We start from the raw sequence: 23,875 nt of genomic DNA, 5'->3' as shown, positions 1-23,875 counted from the left end.
CCAAGGAGACCCTGTGCAGGGGGTTACTAAACCCCTCCATCACATTCAGCCCACCTAGACACCCAGACGCCAAAGGAGGGTTTCTTCGCAGAAGCCTGCCAAAGGACGGCGAACAAGGAAACCAAACTTGGTTTGGCGCGAAAAGCAAACAAAAAGAAAGACCTTTCCAACACGAAATGGCGAAAAACCACGCTAGGACCCAAAATAAAAATTATATGGGCTAGCGGGTTTTATGTTCACGTCTGTCACCACAGCCAGAACACTAACACGGGAATCCGTGTAAAAATGATAGTTACCACTGCCACCAGTCATGTCGAGTTCGGAAGGGGGACACAAAGTGCCCCTTGAGTTACAGAAGGACAGGGGAAAGATATTCCCCTCCAATACTCCATGGTAAGATGGTTTGTACTTGAACAGTACTTAGAAAGGACTAGTAAAGCCAATGGTGACTTTACAGGTTTCTGTGGGACAGTAGTCATCCCCAGAAATGGAGTTCACAAGGGAAGTCTAAAAGACATCCCTGTGTCACTGCACTAAAGGTGCTGAGTGACACACAAGTAAAAAGATGATGCCTAGGGAATTGGTGACACTCCATAGCCCATGAGCACAAAAAGTACAACATACACAAAAATACACTGTAAGAGTGGGAAAAAAAGGCTCACACTCTTACCAGGTGGAAAAAATAAACCCCAGAAATCCAGCAAAGCTGCTGAGGGACTCACTAGGTAAGTGAAATTAGCCATAAATGAGAATTCTCCCTTACATGCACTCCCTTTAAGGCAGGAGCCACGGGTCGTCGGGATTCGATGAAGGAAAGGGTGAACACTGTCATTGCGGCAGCAGCTTCGGTTCTTGTGGTGCTTGTTGACGATCGGTCGAAAACATCCTGCAAGCTTAGGCGTGCGGTGCATCTCGATGACAAGAGTTTGTTGCTGCAGAGTTAATGAAGAACTTTGGCCCAGCAAGGGCATCGGGACGTCAGCGTCTCTGCGGTCTTCAGCTGGCAGAAAACCCACTGGCCGATTCTCCTCGGTCGTCAGCGGCCTTGAATTTCTCCGGCAGGACAAAAGCGGTCGACGATGATGAGCAAGGGAGTCCTTATTTCAATGTTCTTAGGTAAAGGATCACTGCGGCTCCGGTCGGCGACGGCGGTGTCAACGGTGATGGACTTCAATATCCGGGCGCTTCACTTCGTGATTCCGCTGAGGCTCCCTTATCCGTTCGGCAGCCTTTCGAGGATCTGACATCCAGGGAGCTTTGGAAAAGATCAGCTGGTGCACGATGGTCCCTCGTAGCTCGGGAAGAGGTTTCCTACACATGTCCTCTCTTGGATGAGTTCCTTGACAGTCACGCAGCTTTCAGATTAGCGAAGGACAGCAGCAGCAATTCTTCTTCTTCCAGCGGGATTCAAGGTTAAGCATCAAATATCAACTTCAGCTTCTGAACAATTTCCATCAGTGAGAGGTCTCCAGATATACTGTTGATCTCCCATTCACTCTGCTGGGTTACACTCAGGCAACCAATCATTCAGAAGGGCATTCAGGCAGTTAGGCAGCCAATCAGGCTCACAGTGCATTCAGGCCATTCTTCTGCATCCAGACACTCACAACACGGAATGTGGATTCGGACAAGCACTCTGCCATTCAGCACTCCACACTGCATTCATACCAGTTTCGGGCAGGGCTGTTTCAGTCATTGTGTTAAACACCAGATACTAGACACCCATAACATGAAATGCGTATTTGTCACACACTCCATTCACCCAGGTCCCACCTGATGGGCGTACGCACAACATACAGTCATTGGGAAGGCTCCAGCCAGTCTGGCCTGGACTTCCTCACACTACCATATATGGAACGTCCACCCAACAGCCAGTCAGGTGGAAGGGACAGAGTCAGGGCTTCCCGGGACTTCGGGAAAATAAGGTAACAGGAGATAGAAAGCAAGAGGCCACAGGGGCCATCTTGTTTCCTATTATGAATCAACTGATTACAATGACAGGGCCTGGGTATCCCCAAAATGGAGGATACTCAGAGCACCTGTAAAATTCAGTATTGAGCGGCCACCTGCCCATACCCTGCTCTGTGGGCCATACACAGGTGCCAAAAAACATATACTAGGAGTACAGAGTCGTACTCCCATCCATGGGTGCCGTAAGGGTATCCCAAGGGTCTGTTCACCAAACCAAAAAGAAGAAGAGCCGCAGCGCCAGGAGTTCCACATGAACTCCTGTGCGAAAAGCAAGACAGAACATACATGATAAAGCAATAAAGGACAAGGATATGGAGGCCCTGTCCCTCTAATGCATTTCCAGCATCACAATAGTCTACTACACTTTTTCCCCACAATCTATCTATATATATATATATATATATATATATATATATATATATATATATATATATATATATATATATATATATATATATATATATATATATATATCATAAAACGCTTAGGTATGTTTCTGTAGTCAGCTGATTCAATTTATCAGTAATAGGTTGCCCTCGGCTGTCCCAATAGCAAAGTGCACCCACTTCAACAACAGCTATAATTGTAACATACGCATTGCTTAATTTGTAAAAATATAAGTGCCAGGTCCCAAATATTCTTGGCTCACTAATGCCGGCCCCGGCGGCACCACAGCACCAGCGGCCCAGCTCAGTGCTAGATCCATGTCACATGTTTGGCGCTGCAGCAACTGCTGGCATGGGATAGTGGGACAGAGCACACATATCTATCTTTATTTATTACACAACTTCTTGTATTTCATGTCTTAAATCACTGAAAGTACCGTGGGGTTAACTAGATTTTTCAGTTTTGAATTTTCTTGCATTCTGGGAGTTATAGTTCACAATTAAAGCCACAATCATATTATTTTGGCTTAACATGTTGCTATACCCATTTACATGCTGTCATGTGGCTTTATTATGCAATTTGTGTTTTTTGTAAGTAAACTCGATAAGACATTATTACTGTACAGTGTAGTCCTTGAACTCCAACTATTTGAGCCAATCTTTGTGATCCTGGTCAGACACCTCCCCCCACCATCTTGGCCATCTCTCCGACTAGCCCATCTCCAGCTGTGCCAGCTCTCCAGTCTGCCTGCCTCTTTCCATGAACCAACCCTGGATGGCTCATAAAACACACTATCTACTGCTCACCAATTGTGCAAATTGCAATCAAATTCCAGAGGTGATCGAGGCTTGCTGTGTTGACAGGGGAACTATGGAATATGTAAAACATAGCTGACAGTACTATTATAGTTACCAACTCGCTGGTATCCAAGGAAGAGTACAGAGTGTCCCCTCATTGAGTTAAGGTATATTTGAAATCATATACAAAGGTAATGTAAAGAAAATCACACTATAATAGAATTAGAAGGATTTACCTATTTTACACACGGAAGTAAAGTTAGTGAAATTGTTTTCCAAAGCAACAATCTTTGCAAATAAATATGGAGACAAATCTTTGCTATGTCTATGTGCACTAACCGATACCGTCAGCATAAGTGTAAAATGCATGTTTTTTACAGCCACTACACAGCCGCTTCCCCAAGTTTCGAAAGTCTCATTTACAATAATGTAATGAAAGGAGATGCATTAATTCATCCGAGAGCAGGCGTTTGCAGAAGGTTTCCTGAGGGGGGCTGGCGGAGTTGCACAATCGGAATATACTGCCCAGTGCGACGTTCAGTAAATGGTCAGTTAACATACCAGAATACCAAAAAGACATCAGAAACACCAACAGGAGGTTTCTCACCAAAGAGTTATGGCAATAACCCCAGCTGGCCTGGAGGGTCACAACAGGACAATTGGCAAGTTTAACTAAAGTTTAACTAAAGCTGCATTTCTTCCGGCAATGGAACATATGCTGTGTTTAGTGCCCAGTGTTCATATTACCCAACACAGACATGACACCAGTCCCTGCTGTCAACATTAGGTCAGGGCTATTCATATGAGCGTATCTGCCTGATTATTCATGTTAGCACAAAGCCCATGCATTATTAACACATGCTGTTAACATGCATGGGGTGCAGTACTGGCCTGTGATATAATGTTAACACATGTTGTTCACATACACAGGGTGCAGTATTGGCCTGTATAACATATGCTGTTAACATGCACGGGGTGCAGTACTGGCCTGTGATATAATGTTAAGTTAACACGTGTTGTTCACATACACAGGGCGCAGCGCCGGCCTAGAATATCACTGCTAGCAAGTAAGGTTTACATGAATTGGATATGATGCTGGACATAATACGGGACAATGCTGGTATGTAACGCAGCGATGGTGTCACAAACTGCTCATAGTCGAACTCTAGCTCCTACCTCACATTCTCAGCACTCTCTTCTTCCCCCGGTCGCCGCTCCTCTCACTCTGCCTCAGCTCCACCTCCGATAGCTGGCTGGCTTCATGTGTCAGATGCGGGATCTGGCGAGGCAAACACCGGAGGAGGGAAGCACTCTGATGGCATGAACATTGCCAGAAAATCCTGGTGCATTAATTAGGACAATCCCATAAGCCGTCGGCAAATCCTCGGAGCAGTCAGGCGATTCCGCAGCAGCCAGGTGGCACCGGAGCAGCCGCGCAAATCTAGGGCTCGAAACTGTCCCGCGCGTGTCTGTGACTGGACCACGTTCACCTAAGAGCCAGGGAGCAGAGGCTTTTTACGCTGTCTGCCAACACCCCCGGAAGCTGAGGAGTGTTCAAAGACACACCTCCCCACTGAACACACACGGGTCAGGCGAGGGAACACGACCACCAATGTCAGTGCTGTGCCTGTGTACTACGCGCACAACCTGCACGCATTCTTGGATTTAACAATAAGCCTTAGCACATGTCCCTCACAATGCAGTTCAGCCAGTGTCCACGTTCGACATTTGTATTACATTGTTTCATTATATGTTCGCGGATCAGACTTATTGGTGCAGGCAGCCCTAAGACCACAAGTCAGCCATGGGACAAGGTCTCTTTACTCAGCCTAAACATCCGGCCAACAGACAGGCTAAACATTAACTACGGTGCAAGGTTCAGGAAGGCTCGGTTACAAGTTGAAACATTGCCCACCATTTTAGAACACAGAGTTACATTTGAACAGAAATCAAAATGGCGGATGAACCTTAAATGGCAGCGAAGTCGATCTAAAATCGGAACTTTGCAACGCGGTTTTCTTTGCAGAGCGACTGGGCTTAGGCCAATATATATACGACAAAGGAGGCGCAATATGATTTCCCGTTTAACAAACCCTCCTTTTGGCCTAAGCCTGTGCAGACATTCTGTGAGCTGCACGCGCTCTGGCCCTCAGCCAAGGCTCTGAGCCATCAGCCAGAGGGGAGGGAGTGTCTGAGGCTCTGAGCCCCACGCAAGAGACCAGCCTGCTATTCTCGGATTCCAGGTTTAAGATATAAGAGCCCCCACTCCCTCTTGCTACGCACCCTGCCTGCTTCTTCCCCGTGAGCGGGATATACAGCGCCAAAGGTGATTTCACAGAGGGACTACGTGATTGTGCATAGGGAGCCCGCCCCCCAGAGCAACATGACCCACCCACAACAATTTGTTTTTGAGAGCGCGGCTCAGAGCTGGGCTTCTGCCTCCTGACTGGCGCCACGCCGGCAGTGGCTGGAGCACTGCCAGCAGAGCCTCGGCTAATATGCATTCATCACAGAAAGTTAACACTTAATTGTTAACTTTCTTTGATGAATGCCTCTAGCCCCGTGCACCGCTGCTCAGCAAGCCGTCATCAAACACCGGCACAAATTAAGCACTGCCTCTGACCATTCCGTTAACCTGCAATACAAGGCATTTTGGTCAAAAGAGACATTAATCACAGAACGCGCGCAGAAAACAAATTACGTGCTTACTTACCGCATTTCTGAAGAACGCAGTTTCTGAGACCACCGACACCTGAACACACAGCAGGCCACGAAGTCCAAAATCATTGCGCACTTTCCCTCACTACGCACGCCACCTTACCTCAGGACTACTAGACTTTGTGGTGTTTCTTTCTAAACGCCTGTGAATCTTCACGTGTGAAGTAATTCTCTCTTTAAACCTGCAAATAAGAGACGGAGACAGATTAGACATTTTACAAGAAAACCCGTCCCTCAGACATTTTTGTCCCTAGAGACTACCACTCAAAACAAGATTACAGCAAGCTCAGAATTTGCAAGATACTTACTACTTCAGAAGTTCCTCAGCAATCTTCATTCTGGAACAGTCTTACCCCAATACCAACGCACCCCTGCAAGATAGCAGGACGGAGAGCTCCCCAAAACCCAATCACACGTGAGAAGGGAGGCGGGCACCCAAAATTAATTGTAAGAGCTCACAACAGGGTGAATGGGAGCCCCCCCTTAGAGTTTTGATTCCACATTAAAATCATTCCTATTTTCTTTATTCTCTAATTTATACAGGGGGGACACTTTTATCCATTATCAGCAGCCCAGAGTTTTCAGGCCATTGACGCTCCTGCAGAGACAAGGTAAGCGTTACACTCTGCCCCTTGCATCCCTCGTGTCATCAGACATGGACAATTCAGGAACTTTACAGACCTTCGTAGAAACAGACTCCTTGAAACGATTGAGAAGATCAAACTACATCTCATCAGCATCCATTGAGGCTCTTATGAACATTCCCGAACTATTTCGACTATTTCGCCGGACAGAGATGTTTTTTACTTCCCTTTTGGCCCCTGGTGTACAGACTGTGGCCAACTCGAAGTGGTTACAAATTGTTCGCTATGAATTATTATTTATGAATTCCTCTGAATCAGCATTTAGTGCAATTTAAGAAGAACTCGGGGCGTTGGGGCTTCCAGCATCGCAGAACTGGTATATCCTCGAACTCCTAACAGCTATGGAGGGCGGGGTTTGCCAGAAGATCTGGAGTACGTGTTGCACATACGCACCTCCCAATGATTTGGACAATAGAACTCTAGCCCGAACGATTCGCACAACCTGAGAAGGGCCATGGAAAGGGAGGCGGGAATTGCTGATGACTCTTTTTTGGACTCTCTTTTTTCTTGGGTGCCTTCCTTGGGGTTTGAAGGGCAGAGTGATAGGGGGTAATGGGAGAGGGTTAGGGAGGGAAAAAGCAGTTGAGTGGAGTGAGGGGACTGGAAAAAAGAAGGGGGGCATATGTTGAGTGTCTGTGAGCATGTGGATGTCATGACCCTTGCCCCTGGCACTCACTGGCAAGTCAGCCTTCCAGTTAGGGCCAGGTCAAAGGCCTTAAAACCTCATCCAAGACTCTCTTGGAGTCAGTCCTGGCGCCTTTGGTGCCAGGCTCATAACCATCATGAAGACCAACATTAGAATGGGACTATTTACTTGGGATTATTTAACTTGGGGGGGGGTTCAGCCAACATGGAGGCACACACATAGCTCAGTTATACACGGAACTGAGCTATGCGGTCTAGTCTTTTAGGTGTTGCAGGCCTAGGACTACTTTACCTGGACTACTTTGGGTGTGGCAGGGCTGGGACTATTTTACCTGGACTACTTTACCTGAGACTATTTAAACTGCACCCAAACAGCAGAACATGCTTTGCGTTATTCTGCCGTGGGCAGAGTAACGCTCACTATGTCCAGTGCTTTGAGGCCAGTTTACCTGAAACCAAGGACCTGCAGATAGAGAAAGAACACTACGAAACTTACCTGGAACAGTATCCTGTCTTCAATCCATCGCCGACTTCAGTTCCACTCACCTGAAGGTACGAACTCCATCATCCGGCACCGCATGCATCCTGGAATACCATAACCTGGAAAGAGGAGAAAGAAAGACAGCATTACTAAGCGTTTACTCACGTTTCCCCCCGAATGAAGAAAGCCACACAATTCTTACCTGGGTAGTCATCTCCTGGTCAGTATCATTGCTGGAACATTACGACGCTCGGCGAGGAACATCGCAACCTGCAAGGAGAGAAAAGACACAGTTTAGCAATATAAAAGGCGAAACAGCGCCGCGCATCGCAAATTACTCACCAGACAGCATTGCGCACACCGCGCTTTCGCCTACCGGCCCATGCTCATCTTCAAACTGCATGACAACACCAAAATACCTTTCCATACCTAAAAGGAAAGAAGCAAGAGATTATTATTCAAACTAAGGGGAACATAAGAACTGCATATAAAGACTGTAAAGCAGCAAACCTACGGAGTCGCAGCAGGCCTGGATTCCCACAGGGGGGCTTGCACCAGTGAAGTAACTTGGTCGCTGCTCACCCCCACATCTACGGGCCCTTCCATGAGGAGCAGGACGGAGAATCCACCTTATACAATATTAAGCTGAGGAGAGGGCCCAAGGGGGAGGAAGGAGTTGAGGCCAAGGTAGGTGGGAAAACATAAAGACAATTTGGTACTGAATCCAGCTCTCCTATATTGCAGACCCATCTTTAACCAGAGGCTTTACCAAGGGACCGGGAGAGGGTTCGAGAGTGCACATCATCCAACCAGGGCTGGGTGGCGTCGCCGTGGATACCAGGTGAACGTAACAGTGGAAGACTTTAATTCTGAGCAATCTTTCCCGTTATTGCAGGAACCAGTGTCCCACCACTCTACTGCAGGAATTTCTGTTATTGTATATGATTACTGTGAAATTATTGCGAGAATAAGGAGTTATAAAAAAAGTTTTAAGATTTGTAGTGTCTACATCTATGGGTATGGGGCAATGGGTGTTTGGTAACACATTAATGGTGTGACATGATCAGTGGCCATGGCTAGTGGGCCCAAAACATGTACAGAGGCTGCGGCCGAAGGCCATAGCTAGTGAGACCTCGGGTATGCAACATGTTCGGCTGTGGCCCCAGACCATGGCTGAAAGCCACAACTACTGGGTCCAAAAGAACACTATTGGTACAACATCATGTACAGTGGCCACGGCAAAAGGCAATGGCTAGTGGGCCCTGACAAAACTAAGGTATAGCAAAACCCTTGAAATTCAGTGAAAAACCATTTGTTAAGAAAGAGTTAAGCTGATCATATTTAACACAACAAAACCCTATGAAATTCAGCACTCGCATTTCAATCAAGTCCACTTCGGAGAAGAAAATGCATCACATGAACCAAACAGTGATAAGGGGTAAGGGCCAGGGAGGAAAAAATCAATTGAGGGTAGTGGGAGGACCATGGATTGATTTGCATATCGTCTTTCCCCTTTTGTCATGGCTTGGCAAGTAAAGAACCATAATCTAGAGGGTTGCGCAGAGCAATGCCAGAGGTTCAGATTTATTCTAAACCTTCCAGCCATCACCTCCTTTGTTTTGCTTGTGATCACATCTCCTAGGTGGGGGTAATGGGTCTCTGTGCCAAGGGCCCTGGCTAGAGGGCCCCACAAGAAACCTATTGGTGCATGTTAGGCAGAAACCTGTGCAGTTCCCTTAGGGACCACTGCAAAAGATTTAAGACTACAGGTGTTTGGCAGTAAACCCATTTGGTAGCAGTCTGTAACACACTGATTCACTTGGTAGCTGTGGCTGAGCAGTCAGTCTTCCCTCAAGAAGAGTTAGGCAGTATACAGAGCATACAAATAGGTATAGAAATACAGTAGTACAAGCAAACACTGACCAGAGCTTGGGTGTAAAAGTATATAATTATTTATTTAACACACACTTATAAAACACACTAGCACTAAATTGGTAAGATAAGTTCAAAACACAATCACTATTATCATATGTACATCCCTGATTACTTGTTGGACAAGTCTTAGTTAACACCACTTATTTCCAGACATAGGTGAGCGCTTAACATTCGATGGCACTCCAACAAGTTAAATAAAAAGGGAGGGAAAAGCAGAATTATGGTAGGATACACACTAAACACTTTTTAAAGAACCACAGCAAGTTAGGAAGGCACAGTCTACTGGTGAGCAAGGAAGTTTAGGTGCCAGGCCCACTTTCAAGGGAGCCAGGCGGAAGATGCCCAAGATCAGACAGTTACACAGAGTCTTCAAAGTTTGTGGAGGTAGTTCGAAAAAAGGTTTAGTTCAGTGCAGGAAAGTTAGCTAAGGTGTCCCAGGCTAACCCAGGTTAGAGAGACGAGGATTTAATACACCCCGTTCAAACGGTTGCAAGGGAAGCCAGGCGGAACACGGTACCTTAAATGGAGAGGATCCTCCAGCGGGGGCAGTTGTTCCTGGCAGCGGGTGAAAGTCGCAGCGTCGTCCAGAGGAAGAGAAGATCTCGTCGGAGGAAGAAGGAAGGTTGTTGCACTGCCAGGGAAGAAACCAGCCGCGGAGCTCTCCGGTACAAAGGTACTACCCTTTCGGTTCGCGGTAATGGTGAAAACATGGTATCCCGGTTGCCGGGGTGCTTGGCACAGGCAAGGCGGCCACGAGATGCTCCAGGAAGGCGAAAAGAAGGTAGACTGGTTATCCCCACCAGTCGAAGGAAGAAGACTCTCCAGGCTGGAGATCTCCTCTGTCGTTGGGAAAAGTGGTGAGACGGTTCAGCAGGGCTCCACCGGTGGTGTCGTCGTTGCAGGCCGGCTCGGATTCTTAGATCCTGTGGCGACTTCTGAAGTTCCAGTCCCCAAAGCCCTGCTTTTATGCAGCATACCCCCATTCACTCAGCCTAGCTGTCAATCAAACATGCTAAGTGGTGAGCCGGCCGGCTCACCACTTGGGCCAATCACACAAGAGTGCGACTTGAGTTACCAAGGTAACTCCGTCCAGGGTGCCTAAACCCCCTCCCACACCTCCTGTGGTACCCAGACAGAGTCGCACCACTTTTGGAGGCTTCTGTGGAGAAGCCTGCCAAAAAGTGGAACAAAGGGCTCGACTTGGTTTGGAGTCACAGAAGAGAACACAAATGCCATTTTAGAATCGAGTTCTGGCGAAAAATACCAACCGGCAAATTAATATTAAATAAATAAACCGGCGTTTTGTGCGAGGCTATAAGAATTAAATAAGTAAAGTTGGTAGCCTCGAACAATGGGAAAATCCCATAGAGATATATTTGCGGTCGAATATAAAAAGTAGTATCCACTGCCACCAGCCAAAACTCGATCAGAGGGGACAGAGACGTGCCCCCTCGAACAACAGACCCCGGGGCAATCGAATTGCCCCGACCAGTACGTCCACAATATGATGGTTTGTACTGGTTTCTGTTCATAATTTGGGACTAGCAAAGCCAATGGTGACTTTACATGCCCTGGGAGACAGTAGTCAGTCCCAGGGTATGGAGTCTATGTTGGGGGGTCGCTACGACACCCCTGGGTTACGGCACGGAGGGTGCTGTATAACCCACATCAAAAAAACACATGAGACCCTATGGAGTAAAAGACCCCATAGACCATACAACACATGGAAAGTTAAAGGAACACCTCAAATCATGTCTAAGAGTGGGAGCAAAAGAGTCTCACTCTTAGCAGGAGAAAAAAATAAACCCCAAAAATCCAGCAAAGCTGCTGGGGGACTCACTAGGTTTGGGAAATTAGCCTTTACAGAGAATTCTCCCTAACAGTGCAACACGCCAGTGGCAACGGCCAAAGGCCAAGGGCCATGGCTAGTGGGCCATGAAGAAATCCATTGGCATAACATGTAAAGTGTCCACGGCCTAAGGCCATGGCTAGTTGGCTCCAAAGAAACCTATTGGTGCAACATGTACAGTGTCTACAGCCAAAGGCCGTGGCCACAGGCCATGGCTAGTGGGCCCCAAAGAAACCTATTGTTGCAAAATGTACAGTGGCCACGGCTGAAGGCCATGACTAGTGGGCCCCAAAGAAACCTATTGGTGCAACATGTACAGTGGCCACGGCTGAAGGCCATGGCTAGTGGGCCCTGAAGAAACTATAGTATAACAAAACCCTTGAAATTCAGTGAAAAAGCTTTAGTTAGGAGAGTTAAGGTGATCAGATTTAACGTGAAAAATATATAGCAGCAGAACCTGACCAGATTTAACGCAACAAAACACCTGAAATTCAGCAATCGCATTTCAAGCAAGTCCACCTTAACTATGTGCCCCCTTTGCACAGCGTAGGACCACAATGATGTCATCACAGATCATATCACTAATGACATCATACATGATATCACTGATGGCATCAATAATTACATCACGCATGACACCACCAATGTCACTGGTTTGATTAATTACATATTGAAATCTGGCAACTCTGTTTTTTAACATAACACGTGTACATATTTCATAATTACACAGTACAATGTATTGTGCCTTTGTTTCTTTAAATGTAACGCACAGTATACAATTATGTAGCAAAAGTTACTGATTTCTTTTTAACAAAGTTTTGAATTCTTAGATTATATATTATCATAATACACACAGGCACGTACTTTCTTTTGAATGTGATTATTTTTTATAAAAGTTGTCATTTAGAAAATAATGTGTTCATGTAATGTTATGACGGAGAATTTGTAATATAAATGTGACATAACACTTGCTATTAAACATGTTTCTACTTCTATCTATTCTTATTTGAAATAGATTTACCAGAGTCAGGTACTTCCCCTGCAACAAAGTATTGTAATTGTTTACTAATATTTAATATAGTCATTGATATAGCGCCTTCACCATGGTTATGGCCTCAACGCGCTGTCGGTTGAACGCCCTTGGAGGGACCGAAGTCCGAAATATGGGAAAGTTAGGAGGTGCTACTATGCGTGCATGCGTAACGGTCATTAAAGGTTATGAGTTCTTGACCGAGTCTGTGCTAGCCACCCATGTCTAATTGGCATGTGTATGGGTGGAGTGAGTTACACTAGGGAAATAAGCTGGAGGGGTGTTTGTAAAACGATAGTCGATTATGTGCGTCACTACAGTTTGAAATGTTTGTCATGAAAGGTAGCTACATTCTTATGGCAGAAGTGTTGTGCAAAGTGTCATTCGAGTTGTATGTGAAATAAGATGTGTGCAGGAGTGTGGTCGCGCCTTTGGCCAATTCCAAAGCATGGGGTGCGAGGGAAAAAAATGCATTGGTTATATTCAAGTGAAAGCCTAGAAGTGGTTCATTCAGCAATATTTGAAACATCTGGGTTGACAATGATGGTGGATGCATGCATCCAGCTATCATTAAGTGGCTACATTCAAGTCCCCACTTATTGATGCAGGCAGCATTCTGCCAACATTGACATTCTATGAAGTGGAACGCATTCTACAGTCGCCTAGAATCCATAACTTGGTCGCCCCCATGGCCTCCACTAAGTGCAACACCCTGGTCAATGGATATTCAGAGCAAAACCTTGGCTACACTAATGAATCATCCAAGAGAACACGTTGGCCACCTTCACAAATCTCTCCAGTGCGGCACATTGCCAACCCCCCAAAATCCATCTAAGTGCAATACACTGCCCATACCCACCCCAAAGTCCATCCAAGTGCAGTACATTGACCAGCCCCAAATCCATCTAAGTGCATTGCCCACCCCCAAAATCCAAGTGATGTACATTGCCCACCCCCAAAATCCATCCAAGCGCAATAAATTGCCTACCCTGTGGTCTTGGCTTTATCGCCTTGCTGGGGCCGGCCTCTCTGGTGCTGTTCTATCATGGTTTTCTTCATTTTTTTCTGACTGCACTCAATCTCTTTCCATTCCTCCTTTCCGGTCTACCCCTACTGCTTTGACATGCAGTGTCCCTCAAGGGTCCACCATCTCCCCGGTTTTGTTTAACATCTACATTCAAACTCTGACCAAACTCATCTTCTCCTATGACTTATGTTATTCCTATGGTGAAGATACCCAGATCTTGGTTCGTTTAGATCTTTCTCTTTATGACACTGCTGCCCGATTTAGGGCCTGCCTTGAAGCCATGGGAGAATGGATGTGTAACAATTGGCTCAAGTTGAATGGTGACAAAACTGAGGTACTGGGCCCTTCCTCTGCTGCTTCCTTCTGGACCGCCAATTTATGGCCTCTTTTTTTGGGCCCTTTTCCTTCTCCTGTTTCGTCAGTGAGGGACTTAGGCATAAAGATATCCGTATCTTTATCTGCAGAATCCCAAATTAGAGCAGTGTGTCATAGGGGTTATTTTCAACTCAAAACCCTGCGTAAGGTTATTCCTTTACTCCCACCCCAGTTATGGGCTCCTATTGTGTCCTCTTTGGTTATCTTTTCCATGGATTAGTGCAATTCTTTATATCTGCAACAACCAGTCTATCTACTTTGGCGGCTTCAAGTTTTACAGACCTCTGCAGCCAGAGTAGCAACCTTTATGCCTAGATGTGCGCATATCTCCTCAGGTTTGTGGCAGCTCCTTTGGCTTCCTGTGACTAAGCGTATTCAGTTTAAGGCCTTCTGCTTGGTCCACCATGCCTTTTACAGTTCAGTGCAGAGCATCTCCAGTCCAAATTTTGCTTGTACATTCCAGCCCGGGCTCTCTGCTCTGCTGTATTTCTGTCCCTCGATTTAAAGCCACTCGTATCGGTGGCCGTTATTTTTCTGTAGCTGCGGCTCAGCTTGGGAATTCCCTTCCATGTAGACTACGGGCTTCTGAGAATTATCTTACCTTCAGGCGTTCACGTAAAACCTAGCTTTTAGTCCCTTTCCATCCTCACCTGGCTAAATTAACCCCAAGATGCCTTTTTGGTGAACACTGCGCTATATACGTTTGCATAACATAACACCCTCTGAATCCATTCAAGTGCAATAAATTGCTTACCCCAAAATCGATCTATTTGCAGTACATTGCATACCCTCTGAATCCATCTAAGTGCAATACATTGACTACCCCTAATTACATCTGAGTGTAATGTCATGCCCACCCCCAAAATCCATCTAAGTGCAATATATTTCCTGCACCAAAAAAAGTCTACGTCTTACTTATTGACTGTTCCCCCAATTATCCAGCTTTTTAAGGAGTGCAGCAGGTAATCTGTACAAGGTGCTGGTTTGATGGTATTAATGAAGAAGTGGCAGGGTTTTCATTGAGCACAGTAATGGTTGTGCGCATGGCCCATGTCACCTTACCTTAGTTGTTGCTGTAGGGTGCTTTGTAAGGTATCCATAGGCAAAAAGGGGCAAACAGGGAGATGAGCTGCCCAGAAAGGAGCTGCCCTTTGCCTCTGGCCCTTAGCTGGCCTGGCATGCTTGCCCTGGGAACCTCAGTGAAGAGGGCTGCTTCCTGGTGTCCACCAATATAGGGCCGAATGGGAAGGAGGAGGGCAGGGACTAGGGACAGAAGAAGGCGGTGGCCAGGAGAAAATAAATTAAAACAGCGAGGAGAGGAAGATTGGCAGGGAGCAGCGCAAGGGGGAACATAAATAAATAAATATGGAAAAGGAGGCTGTTGGGCAGGGGCGGCGCAACGGGTTAAATACATAAATAAATAAGGAAAGGCAGATTGGAGTACAAGGAGCAGCGCAAAGGGGGAAATAAATAATTAAATGCAGAAAAAGTGGATGGTGGGCAGGCAGCGGGGGAAGGAGGACAAAAGTCACTCACCCTTGAGAGGGTGCCCCAAGTAGGCACAGATGGCAATGTCCCCTCTGGTCATCTGCACCTGGGAAAGTGCCGGCATGGCATAGGGGTATCCAGGAGTTCTCACTTCCTCCTGGGAGCCACTAATCACGGGCCGGGTGGACAGGAGGAGGCCAGGGGAGGGAGTAAAGACGGAAGGAAGCAGCGAGCAGGGGAAAAGAAATGAAAACAGTCAGGAGTGGAAAATTGATGGGAAGGAGGGCCAGAGAAGAGAGGATAAATAATATTAAAGAAAGGCAGATGGCGGTCATGGAGCAGCGCAAAGGGGGAAAATAAATAAAAATTGAAAAGGAGGATGCCGGGCAGGGCGTGGCACAAAGAGGGAAATAAATAATTAAACGTGGAAAAAAGTGGATGGCGGAAGGGGAGCAGAGGAAGGAAGGAGAACAAAGGCCACTGACCCCTGAGAGGGTGCCCCGAACAGTCACAGAAGGAAAGGTCCGCTCTGGTCATAAGTGGGAGCAGGCAGTATCTTGGCGAAAATATTCATATCCACATTAAGCAAGCGAGCGGACAGTAGGAAGTCACATCGTCTGAGGTTTATTGAGCTTGTGTAGCACTGAAATAATCGCTTCCCTGAGTGTCGATAGAAGTTTCCCCCTCACCAACGCCTCTTCCCATAAGCGAAGTAACTTGGGCGCAAGGCTATGCTTATTTTCTTTATAGAATTCTGCAACCAGCCTGTCCGATCCCAGCGACTTTCCAGCCGATAAGGTGGAGATAGCTGCTAAAATCTCTTCAGTCGTCATTTGTGCATCAAGTGCATTAATTGATTCCTCAACCAGCTGTGGCAGTTCAATACCACCAACTACCAAGCGTAGCGAGGGCAATAACGAAGGCCGTGGGGCATTACCTGATTCAGTAATACCCTCCCAGCAAGGGGATTATTGCTATTAGTAACCTAGCCCATTGAAACAGGGTACTAAAAGCACCTTTCTTCCTTTGCAAAACGCTTGGGTGTTTTGCAAAGGAAAAAAAAAAGACCGCTGTGGAAGGGAAAACGAAGTCCATTCTCCCTTTCGAGGGCGGCCATTGAAAATAATAAAAAAGTAAACAAACAAAATGGCCAACATGGAAAGGGAGACGGGACTACATGTTGTCCCTTCTCCCTTTCCAAGGTGGCCATTAAAAAAATTGAAAAACAGTAAACAAACAAAATGGCCGCCATGGAAAGGGAGAAGGGAGAGGATCAAAAAAGCAGGTAAGTGGAGGGAAGGGGGGGAGGTAAGGGATATCTTTAATGGGGTTGGGGCAGGGGTGCACTTACCTCATTCCCCGGCGGAGTAAGATGGTGCTCTCCAGCCCTGAGGACACTCAGAGCTGCGGGATTACAATGTGGTAATGCCCCCATTTCAAGCCTTCTCATTGGCTGAGAGGCTTCCACCACCCCCGCCCAGGCCGGGTATTAATATTATTCAGTGTAATAAAATAAAATATGTATCAAGGTTAACAAAAATATTGTAACATATCTAATAAGTCACATTTGATGTAATTATTGATCTCATCTGTGATGTCATGTATGGTGTAATTAGTGATATCATCAGTGATGTCATCATTGTAGTCATACAATGCGCAACAGGGGGCGCATAGTTAGGGTGGACTTGCTCCAAATGTAAATGTTGAATTTCAGGGGTTTTGTTGCGTTAAATCTGATCACCTTTACTCTCTCTTTTTTGCTGATATATATATATATATATATATATGTATAGTGAGAGAGAGAGATAGGGTGTGTGTGCATGTGAGAAAATCTTATAAATGTAAATGGATACTCTTTATCTTTGTGTTTTTTATCATAACTCACATGATATATCCATATAATGAATCCAATTGCATACCTGGAGTAGCAGAGATGCCCAGAATCTCCTTACAATGCCTGGCATACACATCAGCCGTATCCACAAACGAGGATGTATGAAGAAACTGGTCAACCTTACTCAAAACAATCTGTCTGAGAGTCAGAAGACCTGTAAGGATCAAAATAATTAATACTGTGTTAAAAACAAAAATGTCTTCATCATAAAAATACATATTGCCAAGTACTCCTCTGCTGTACAATCAACCAGCATTCTCCAATCTGATCATCCCTCATGCTAGAGCTTGATTCAGTATGGGTTTACCCTAGTAGATATATTTATGCAGGGACCAAAGATGTACTGTTGTCTTCTTGTGGGTGGATAGTGGATTACTGTAGTTTCATGGTCTGGATTTTCTCAATTTCTTTGATTTAATTTCTGGTAAAATATTTAGCTGACTTTTTTACATGTAGATGTCATGATCATGAATAAGAGATGGATAACGTTTACTTATTTAAATATCAAATAATTAAATGACCTTACAATGAGAAAACAACTCAAACAAACATGTGTTACTTCATACAGCACATGATCATAGAGATGAATTATTTATAAAGTTGATTTTCTAGTACACATGTTGTGCCTTGTACTTTCATAGCAAGGATTCCTTCACTCAAAAATCCATCAACATACACATTCTAGTCTGACTAATCATGTAAAATCGTTACGAATCCTAGTATACTTCTTCCTCACTGTGGGGGTCCTATTTCCGCCCTTTCATGTCAGAACATTCTTAATTAATAATAGAAAAATAAATAAATTCTCAGGGTTGCAGGGTCATTGTCTCTCAATAATGATTGCTTAGTGCTAGGTCTTTCCTGTGTTACGTGGATGGAAGAATGCTGGGGATGGGAACAGAGAGAAAGGAGAGGAGGCTGTATTCCAACATTGCCTGTGTATACACTAGTAATCTTTACCTGCATAGTCCAGGGCAGACTTGTAACACGTCTGCATTCTCTTGTTTAAAACATATTTCATATGAGGGGCTGCTTTTACACCACTATAAAGAAAATGTACTATTCATTCAGGACAAAAGAAATAGATGAAGAGCTCCTGCCATACTCTAGTCTAATTGCCCCTTATTTTCTTAAAGCAGCATAAGTTAACACAATTCATCAAAGTCCTTTAGGAATTTGTAAGGAAGGCATGGTATCAACAGTAGACACAGACACAATGGATACACGTTTCGAAAACCTTTATTTGGTATTTTGGTTGGTTTGGTAGAATTCCTAAATGACCCTACCTCTAGAATGAGAGTAGTCTCAACCAATAAATTAATTGCAAGTCAGTCTAGTCAACATAAAAAAGGCCTATACTGAAGAAACCTAACCCTGCTCTTCTTCTAAATGACAAATGTGTTAAGGGAATACAAAAGGAAAATAGTGTCTCAAAGGAAATGTCAAAATGGCTTAAATAACAACCCCCTTCCCCAAGTTCAGCACTACAGGGTCCAGAGAATTTCCAAAAAGGCATAGATGGATGGCACAGTTCTATCAGTCTTGCACACTCTGGCTTAATGGTACAATTCAACAGTTCAGCCTTGGTCTTCAAGCTTCCTGGTAATTCAATCACTTCCTTAGGCTTCATCCACCTTGTCATAAATACACATTTTCCACTTTTGACTCTTACTTTCCCACAAATCACCACAGGCTTCCCTCCGTTGGGCTCGAGCCTGACACTCTTTTCACATTCACTTTCTCAATTGCACATAGTTCTGCACAGGCTTCCCTCTGCCGGGCTCAAGCCTGTTCTTTCTCTTCGGGGAGGGGGGTCCCCTTCCCTACGTTCTGTCTACGGTGTCTTTCACTGTCGAAGACATTCGAAACTGCAAGGACTTTATGTAGATCTCTGCATGACCACTTCGACCTTTCTTTACACAATTCTACAATCCACAATCTTCCAACACCAATGCTTCTGGTACTTGTCGTTTCTTATTCTCTTTTCTCCTTAGTTTGCCCTCTTGGCCTCTTTCAAAGTTCATATACTTTGCCCTCTTGGCATATTCAGAGTACACATACTTTCTTGTAACACCAATGCCTCTTGGTACTTGTAATTTCTTATTCTCTTTACTTTGCATTTCCCAAAATTCATATACAACACCAATACTTTTTGGTATCTCTTTCTTTTTGTCTTGCCCTCTTGGCCTCTTTCAAAATTCATATACTTTGCCCTCTTGGCATATTTAGAGTTCACAAACTTTGCTTTTCACTCCGTCAACTTTATTTCTTGATTGCGGTTACTTTCTTGCCTCTCGTTCCCGTTCACACAGTTCATTTCACAGAGACTTTCGATTATTGCGATTTCAATTTGCAGGACCAACTCTGTTACTTTGTAACCATTTCGTTTACCATTCAGCAATTGTCCTTTCACTTACGCGTTTTATCAGGACACGTGCAGCCTTCAACCTTTAAGTTAATTCAAGAAAATTTTAATTTAAGTTTAATTCAAGAAAAAATTGAAAACACTGCTATTTTCATGAAACACATAGGAACTCGTACCTTGTAGCCTATCTCTTGTCCTGTCACTCGCTTGGTCTGTTGTCTTGACATCCGCGCCCTGATGACTGCAGGCTTCGGCGCGTTCCAAACAAATAAAATAAAATAAAGTCACAGTCACTTTTGCTTTAACACAAACTGGCTTTTGTTGCCTCTGATAACTCACTGGTCGTGTTAATTGGTCTTCGTTCATCAACGCTCTTCATGCCACAGTCAAGGCCATTTCCAACGCCTCCTCTGCTCCTCCTCAACTCCGCCGTTCACTCTGGAGGGCTGCGAGCTGCTTCCAAGTACCAGGAAGGATTCTTTCTTCCGCTCACGCGGTTTCAGCCTTAGAACGCTTTTGTTATCCCTAAAGTGTGGAATTCTCACCTGGCCCTCTCTCGATCCCCACCATGGTCGATCAGCCCCTTGGCCTTCCAACTTCCCTCGTCTGGCTTGCATCAGCCCCGAAAGAGCCGTTCCTTCTCGTACCCAGCCTTACTCAGTGTGCATCTGTACACGCACACCTTTTAACCTGACAGGGAGTGTTAACAAGTGGCAGGTGTGTATGGTTAGGATTACGTGACTGACTCTGCCTGGACTCATTACAGGGACAGGGCCATTGCAAGTCGATAGAGGGAATCTTTCTGGCCTGATTCCTCATCTTCCTCGGCTCAGTAGTGTTGTCAATGTAAAGAGGGGAGGAATTATGGGAGCTGTAGTTTCCCATAAAATAAGCAGGGATGGGGGTTAGATGGGTTGTGGAAAAAGGGGGATACCAGGCCTCACCATTGGGTGCTTCTCCCCCATTCCCTGAGGACCCCTTATGCAAGTGATCCTCCCTTGCTTGTCCACTCCCCGGGTCAAGATCCAAAAGCGATGGCCTTTCCCAGGCCACCTGAGTATGGGATCCCCAGGGACTAGGCTGTGAAACACCCTCTGGTTTTTCACAAATCACTTCCATGGTGTACATCAAAGTTCTCAAAAGCTGCACTCGCCACCGGAGAGTGACAAATGGTGCGCTGTGAATTGAAGGGGCATGTGACTTGTTAATGAATGAATAGTAGCTTGTAACTTGAAACTTTTTTCCACGTTTGGATAATTCTCAGCACTATTTTGAATTACTCTGTGTTCTAGTATGCAGATATGAAATGTGTCCCCCGCAAGGGCATATAAGACTATAAATGATTTCCTCTGTATTGCAATTAATGAAATCTATTATATATGATGTTATGATGTTATGATAGGTTATTTATACAGCGCTTAATACCCAGAGGTCTCTAAGCGCAGACCCAGGGATCAAACCTGTGTTGCTCCGTGTCATCTTGCTTCCAAGACGAACATGTTGCCCATGAGCTATCCTCCCGAGACATGTAGTGTTGATATTTCACTTTTGTCATTGTAAACATATTTGCATTGTTCATCCCATACCATACTGGCAAACACTACTCTAGCCATGTTAGGAAAGCCTTTCTTTTTGCAACTTTTCCCTCCATGGTTTGATATGTAACCACCTCCTTATTGCCGTTTTTGATCCTGTCCTGACTTATTGAAGGGAAGTAAAGCCTTCAACTTCACATCCCTTGGATTATGCTTACATGTTATGGGGAAACTGATCAGTCCTATCAGAACTGGGGAACTTTGTTTCCCTTTTGAATTCTTGTATTTTTTTACATTGCACACATCAACTTACAGTGCAGTCCAAAGGGGATACTTTTGCATCACTTTAGCTTTTTACACATTGGATTTTTGCATGTATTTATATGTGCCTGAAGACAAGCTAGTGGCAGTAGTTCAAATTTTACTGTTTTTGCATTATTTTTGGTGTGCATAATCGTGTTTACCGCGTATGACAACGAAACGTGGCTAGTGCCCGAAAATAGCCATGCCACGAGATGTTACCTTGTTCTTTGACCATATTGTAGTTTGGCCTTCTTCCTGCCCTCTAGGGTTGGGAAAGTCCTTGTAAGATTATGCACTGGCACGGGAAAGCTGCTGCTTTTGAGGGATAGTGAGCATTTGTGCGTGTGTGGCTCAGGAAGGGGGCTGCAACTGTTTACTCCCACTCCACATCACTGGTGCCAGAAAGTCTGCTACTGGAGCGGATGTAAAACTAGTAGTTTTCCTTGATTGGACAACTACTTGCTGTCTTAACAGTGCAGTTCCTTACCGTTGATGGGCTGGGACGTGCTTTCAGCTCGGATTTTGGATAAGAGGAGGACACCTGCAACCATTGTTCAGATCTGCGTGGGAGCCAATAATCCTTTGAAGAAGAGCAGCCCGTTGTTGTGTCGAGGATGACCTCTGCAGTGGCCCAACAACCTTTCCAGTGTCTGTCCCAATGAAGCCCTGCTCCTCTGACTGATCTCCAAACACCCTCATCTGTGCTTCGGCCCCTAGACTAGTGGGACCAACCACAAGTCCATTTCATCCCTTTAGAGACTTGATACTTGTGCGAAACCAAGTGTTGGAACTTGTAACTTCTAGGCACTAGGAGCCATACATCTTAGGATTTGGACTTCTAAAGTCTAAGTAATTGGACTTGTGACTGGTTCTCATCATTTGAAGTGCATCTGCATTGCTTACCTATTTTACATGGAAAGTTATTTAATGATGTATAGTGAATGAGTATACTGGTGATTGTAAACATTTGTATTATAGAGTATTGTGAGAAAATACTACCTGCCAATTTCATTTTTCAGTGTGTTCGAAAGGCCTAAATAAATAACTGTATTTTTATAACTGATTATCTAAGCTGAAATATTTTATATTATCCTATGTGGACTCATTGAGGGCTGCTGACCCCGCTCACACTCTCCTGAGAGTAAGCCTTGACCTCTCTCCACTGTACCCTGATTGGGTTTTGGCTAAACTCTCATAGCTCTGTGATCCTACGGATGGCCTCACTTCTCCCCAGGAGGGAGTCCCTTTCCATGAGGCTAGGGTGGTGCGGCTGCTTACCGATAGTCCGCCTAAGGGGGATTACATACGGGAGTACCTCTTGGGGAGAAACTCCCCCTCTGGAGACAAGGACAGTCACCTAGGGTACAGCCCGCCGAGCAATGTCACGCCCCAACATTCCCTAGCCCCCCTCTATTCCGAACCATTTAATTGAGAGTAAACCCATTGAAGTACATGGGATGTAGCCAGAACAGGTCCAGGTAGCAGACGGCGCAGTTTGGAGTCTACTCATCCTCACCAACCCGACAAGATACAGCGTTAGCAGTAGGAAGTGACAGCAAGGTCCTGACCATGCAGAACATTCTTTTTTGTGGAAGTTTGCTTGCGCATATCTGCAGTAGCTAAAGGTGATACTTAGCTGAGTCCAGACAATCGCTAGTACAACGACATCTGGATCTGAGCACCACACAGAGTGGTCGTTGTCTATTCAGAAGACTTGACACCAAACAGATTTTTGTGCCCAAAGGGAATATCCAGACCTTTGTCGACATGGCTCCACGGAGGGACTCCTAACTACCACACTTCATATTGCATGAAGACAAAGATTATCAGCTTAGTCTGGAACAGGCTGAAGTCAAAATTTGATTTGAGGCTGCTTTTTGGTTTTAATATAGTTTTGTGTTGTTGGTTCCCTTGAAGAAGTCTACAGACAATTGATAGAATTTGTTGTGAGATAGACGAAACATGTTGGGTTACATACACCGAAAAATAAACAGTGTTTATAATTGTCATCAGGTTGAAATTGAGGTCCCCTAAAGGCAGATTAAGGGAGACCAGAAATAACAGATTTTTCTGGCTAGGCATCCTCAAAACAGAGGACGTGTCTGTTGCTGCCTAACCAGCATTGTATTGCACTGTGAAATGAATTGGTGATAACACTACACTATTGGTTTTAGTTTTGTATAGGAAAGGTGTTGTTTTATGAATATTGTATGTATGGTTTGACTTCAAATCAATTTTAGGATGAATTTTAGAATGTGTTATAAGCAAATATAGTTGAATTGTGCCCCTGAGAGTGGTGTGTTTCGAATATTTGTATTTACACAATATATGTGTGTTTTTTGACAAAATTAAAGTAAATATGGTTTAAAGAAAATTCAATGACTCAGGACCTATTTGGTACATGGCCCCAGTTAGGCATATGATGGACTAA

General features: G+C 45.0%; 1 protein-coding gene across 1 annotated transcript in view; it reads right to left on the bottom strand.

Annotated features, from left to right (window-relative positions):
- The window catches only part of NLN (neurolysin), a 906,503-nt gene that overhangs the window by 78,368 nt on the left and 804,260 nt on the right, over positions 1–23,875 (bottom strand). Inside the window, exon 11 of the mRNA XM_069627362.1 lies at positions 17,267–17,395. Within this exon, the coding sequence (XP_069483463.1) occupies positions 17,267–17,395 (129 nt within the window). The remainder of the gene's footprint in view (positions 1–17,266; positions 17,396–23,875) is intronic.

The sequence above is a fragment of the Ambystoma mexicanum genome, chromosome 6p, assembly GCF_040938575.1.
Source record: "Ambystoma mexicanum isolate Mex_15411 chromosome 6p, UKY_AmexF1_1, whole genome shotgun sequence".
Taxonomy (NCBI): Eukaryota; Metazoa; Chordata; class Amphibia; order Caudata; family Ambystomatidae; genus Ambystoma; species Ambystoma mexicanum.
Note: the sequence above shows the minus strand (reverse complement) of the source record. Positions and strands in the feature narration are given on the sequence as shown.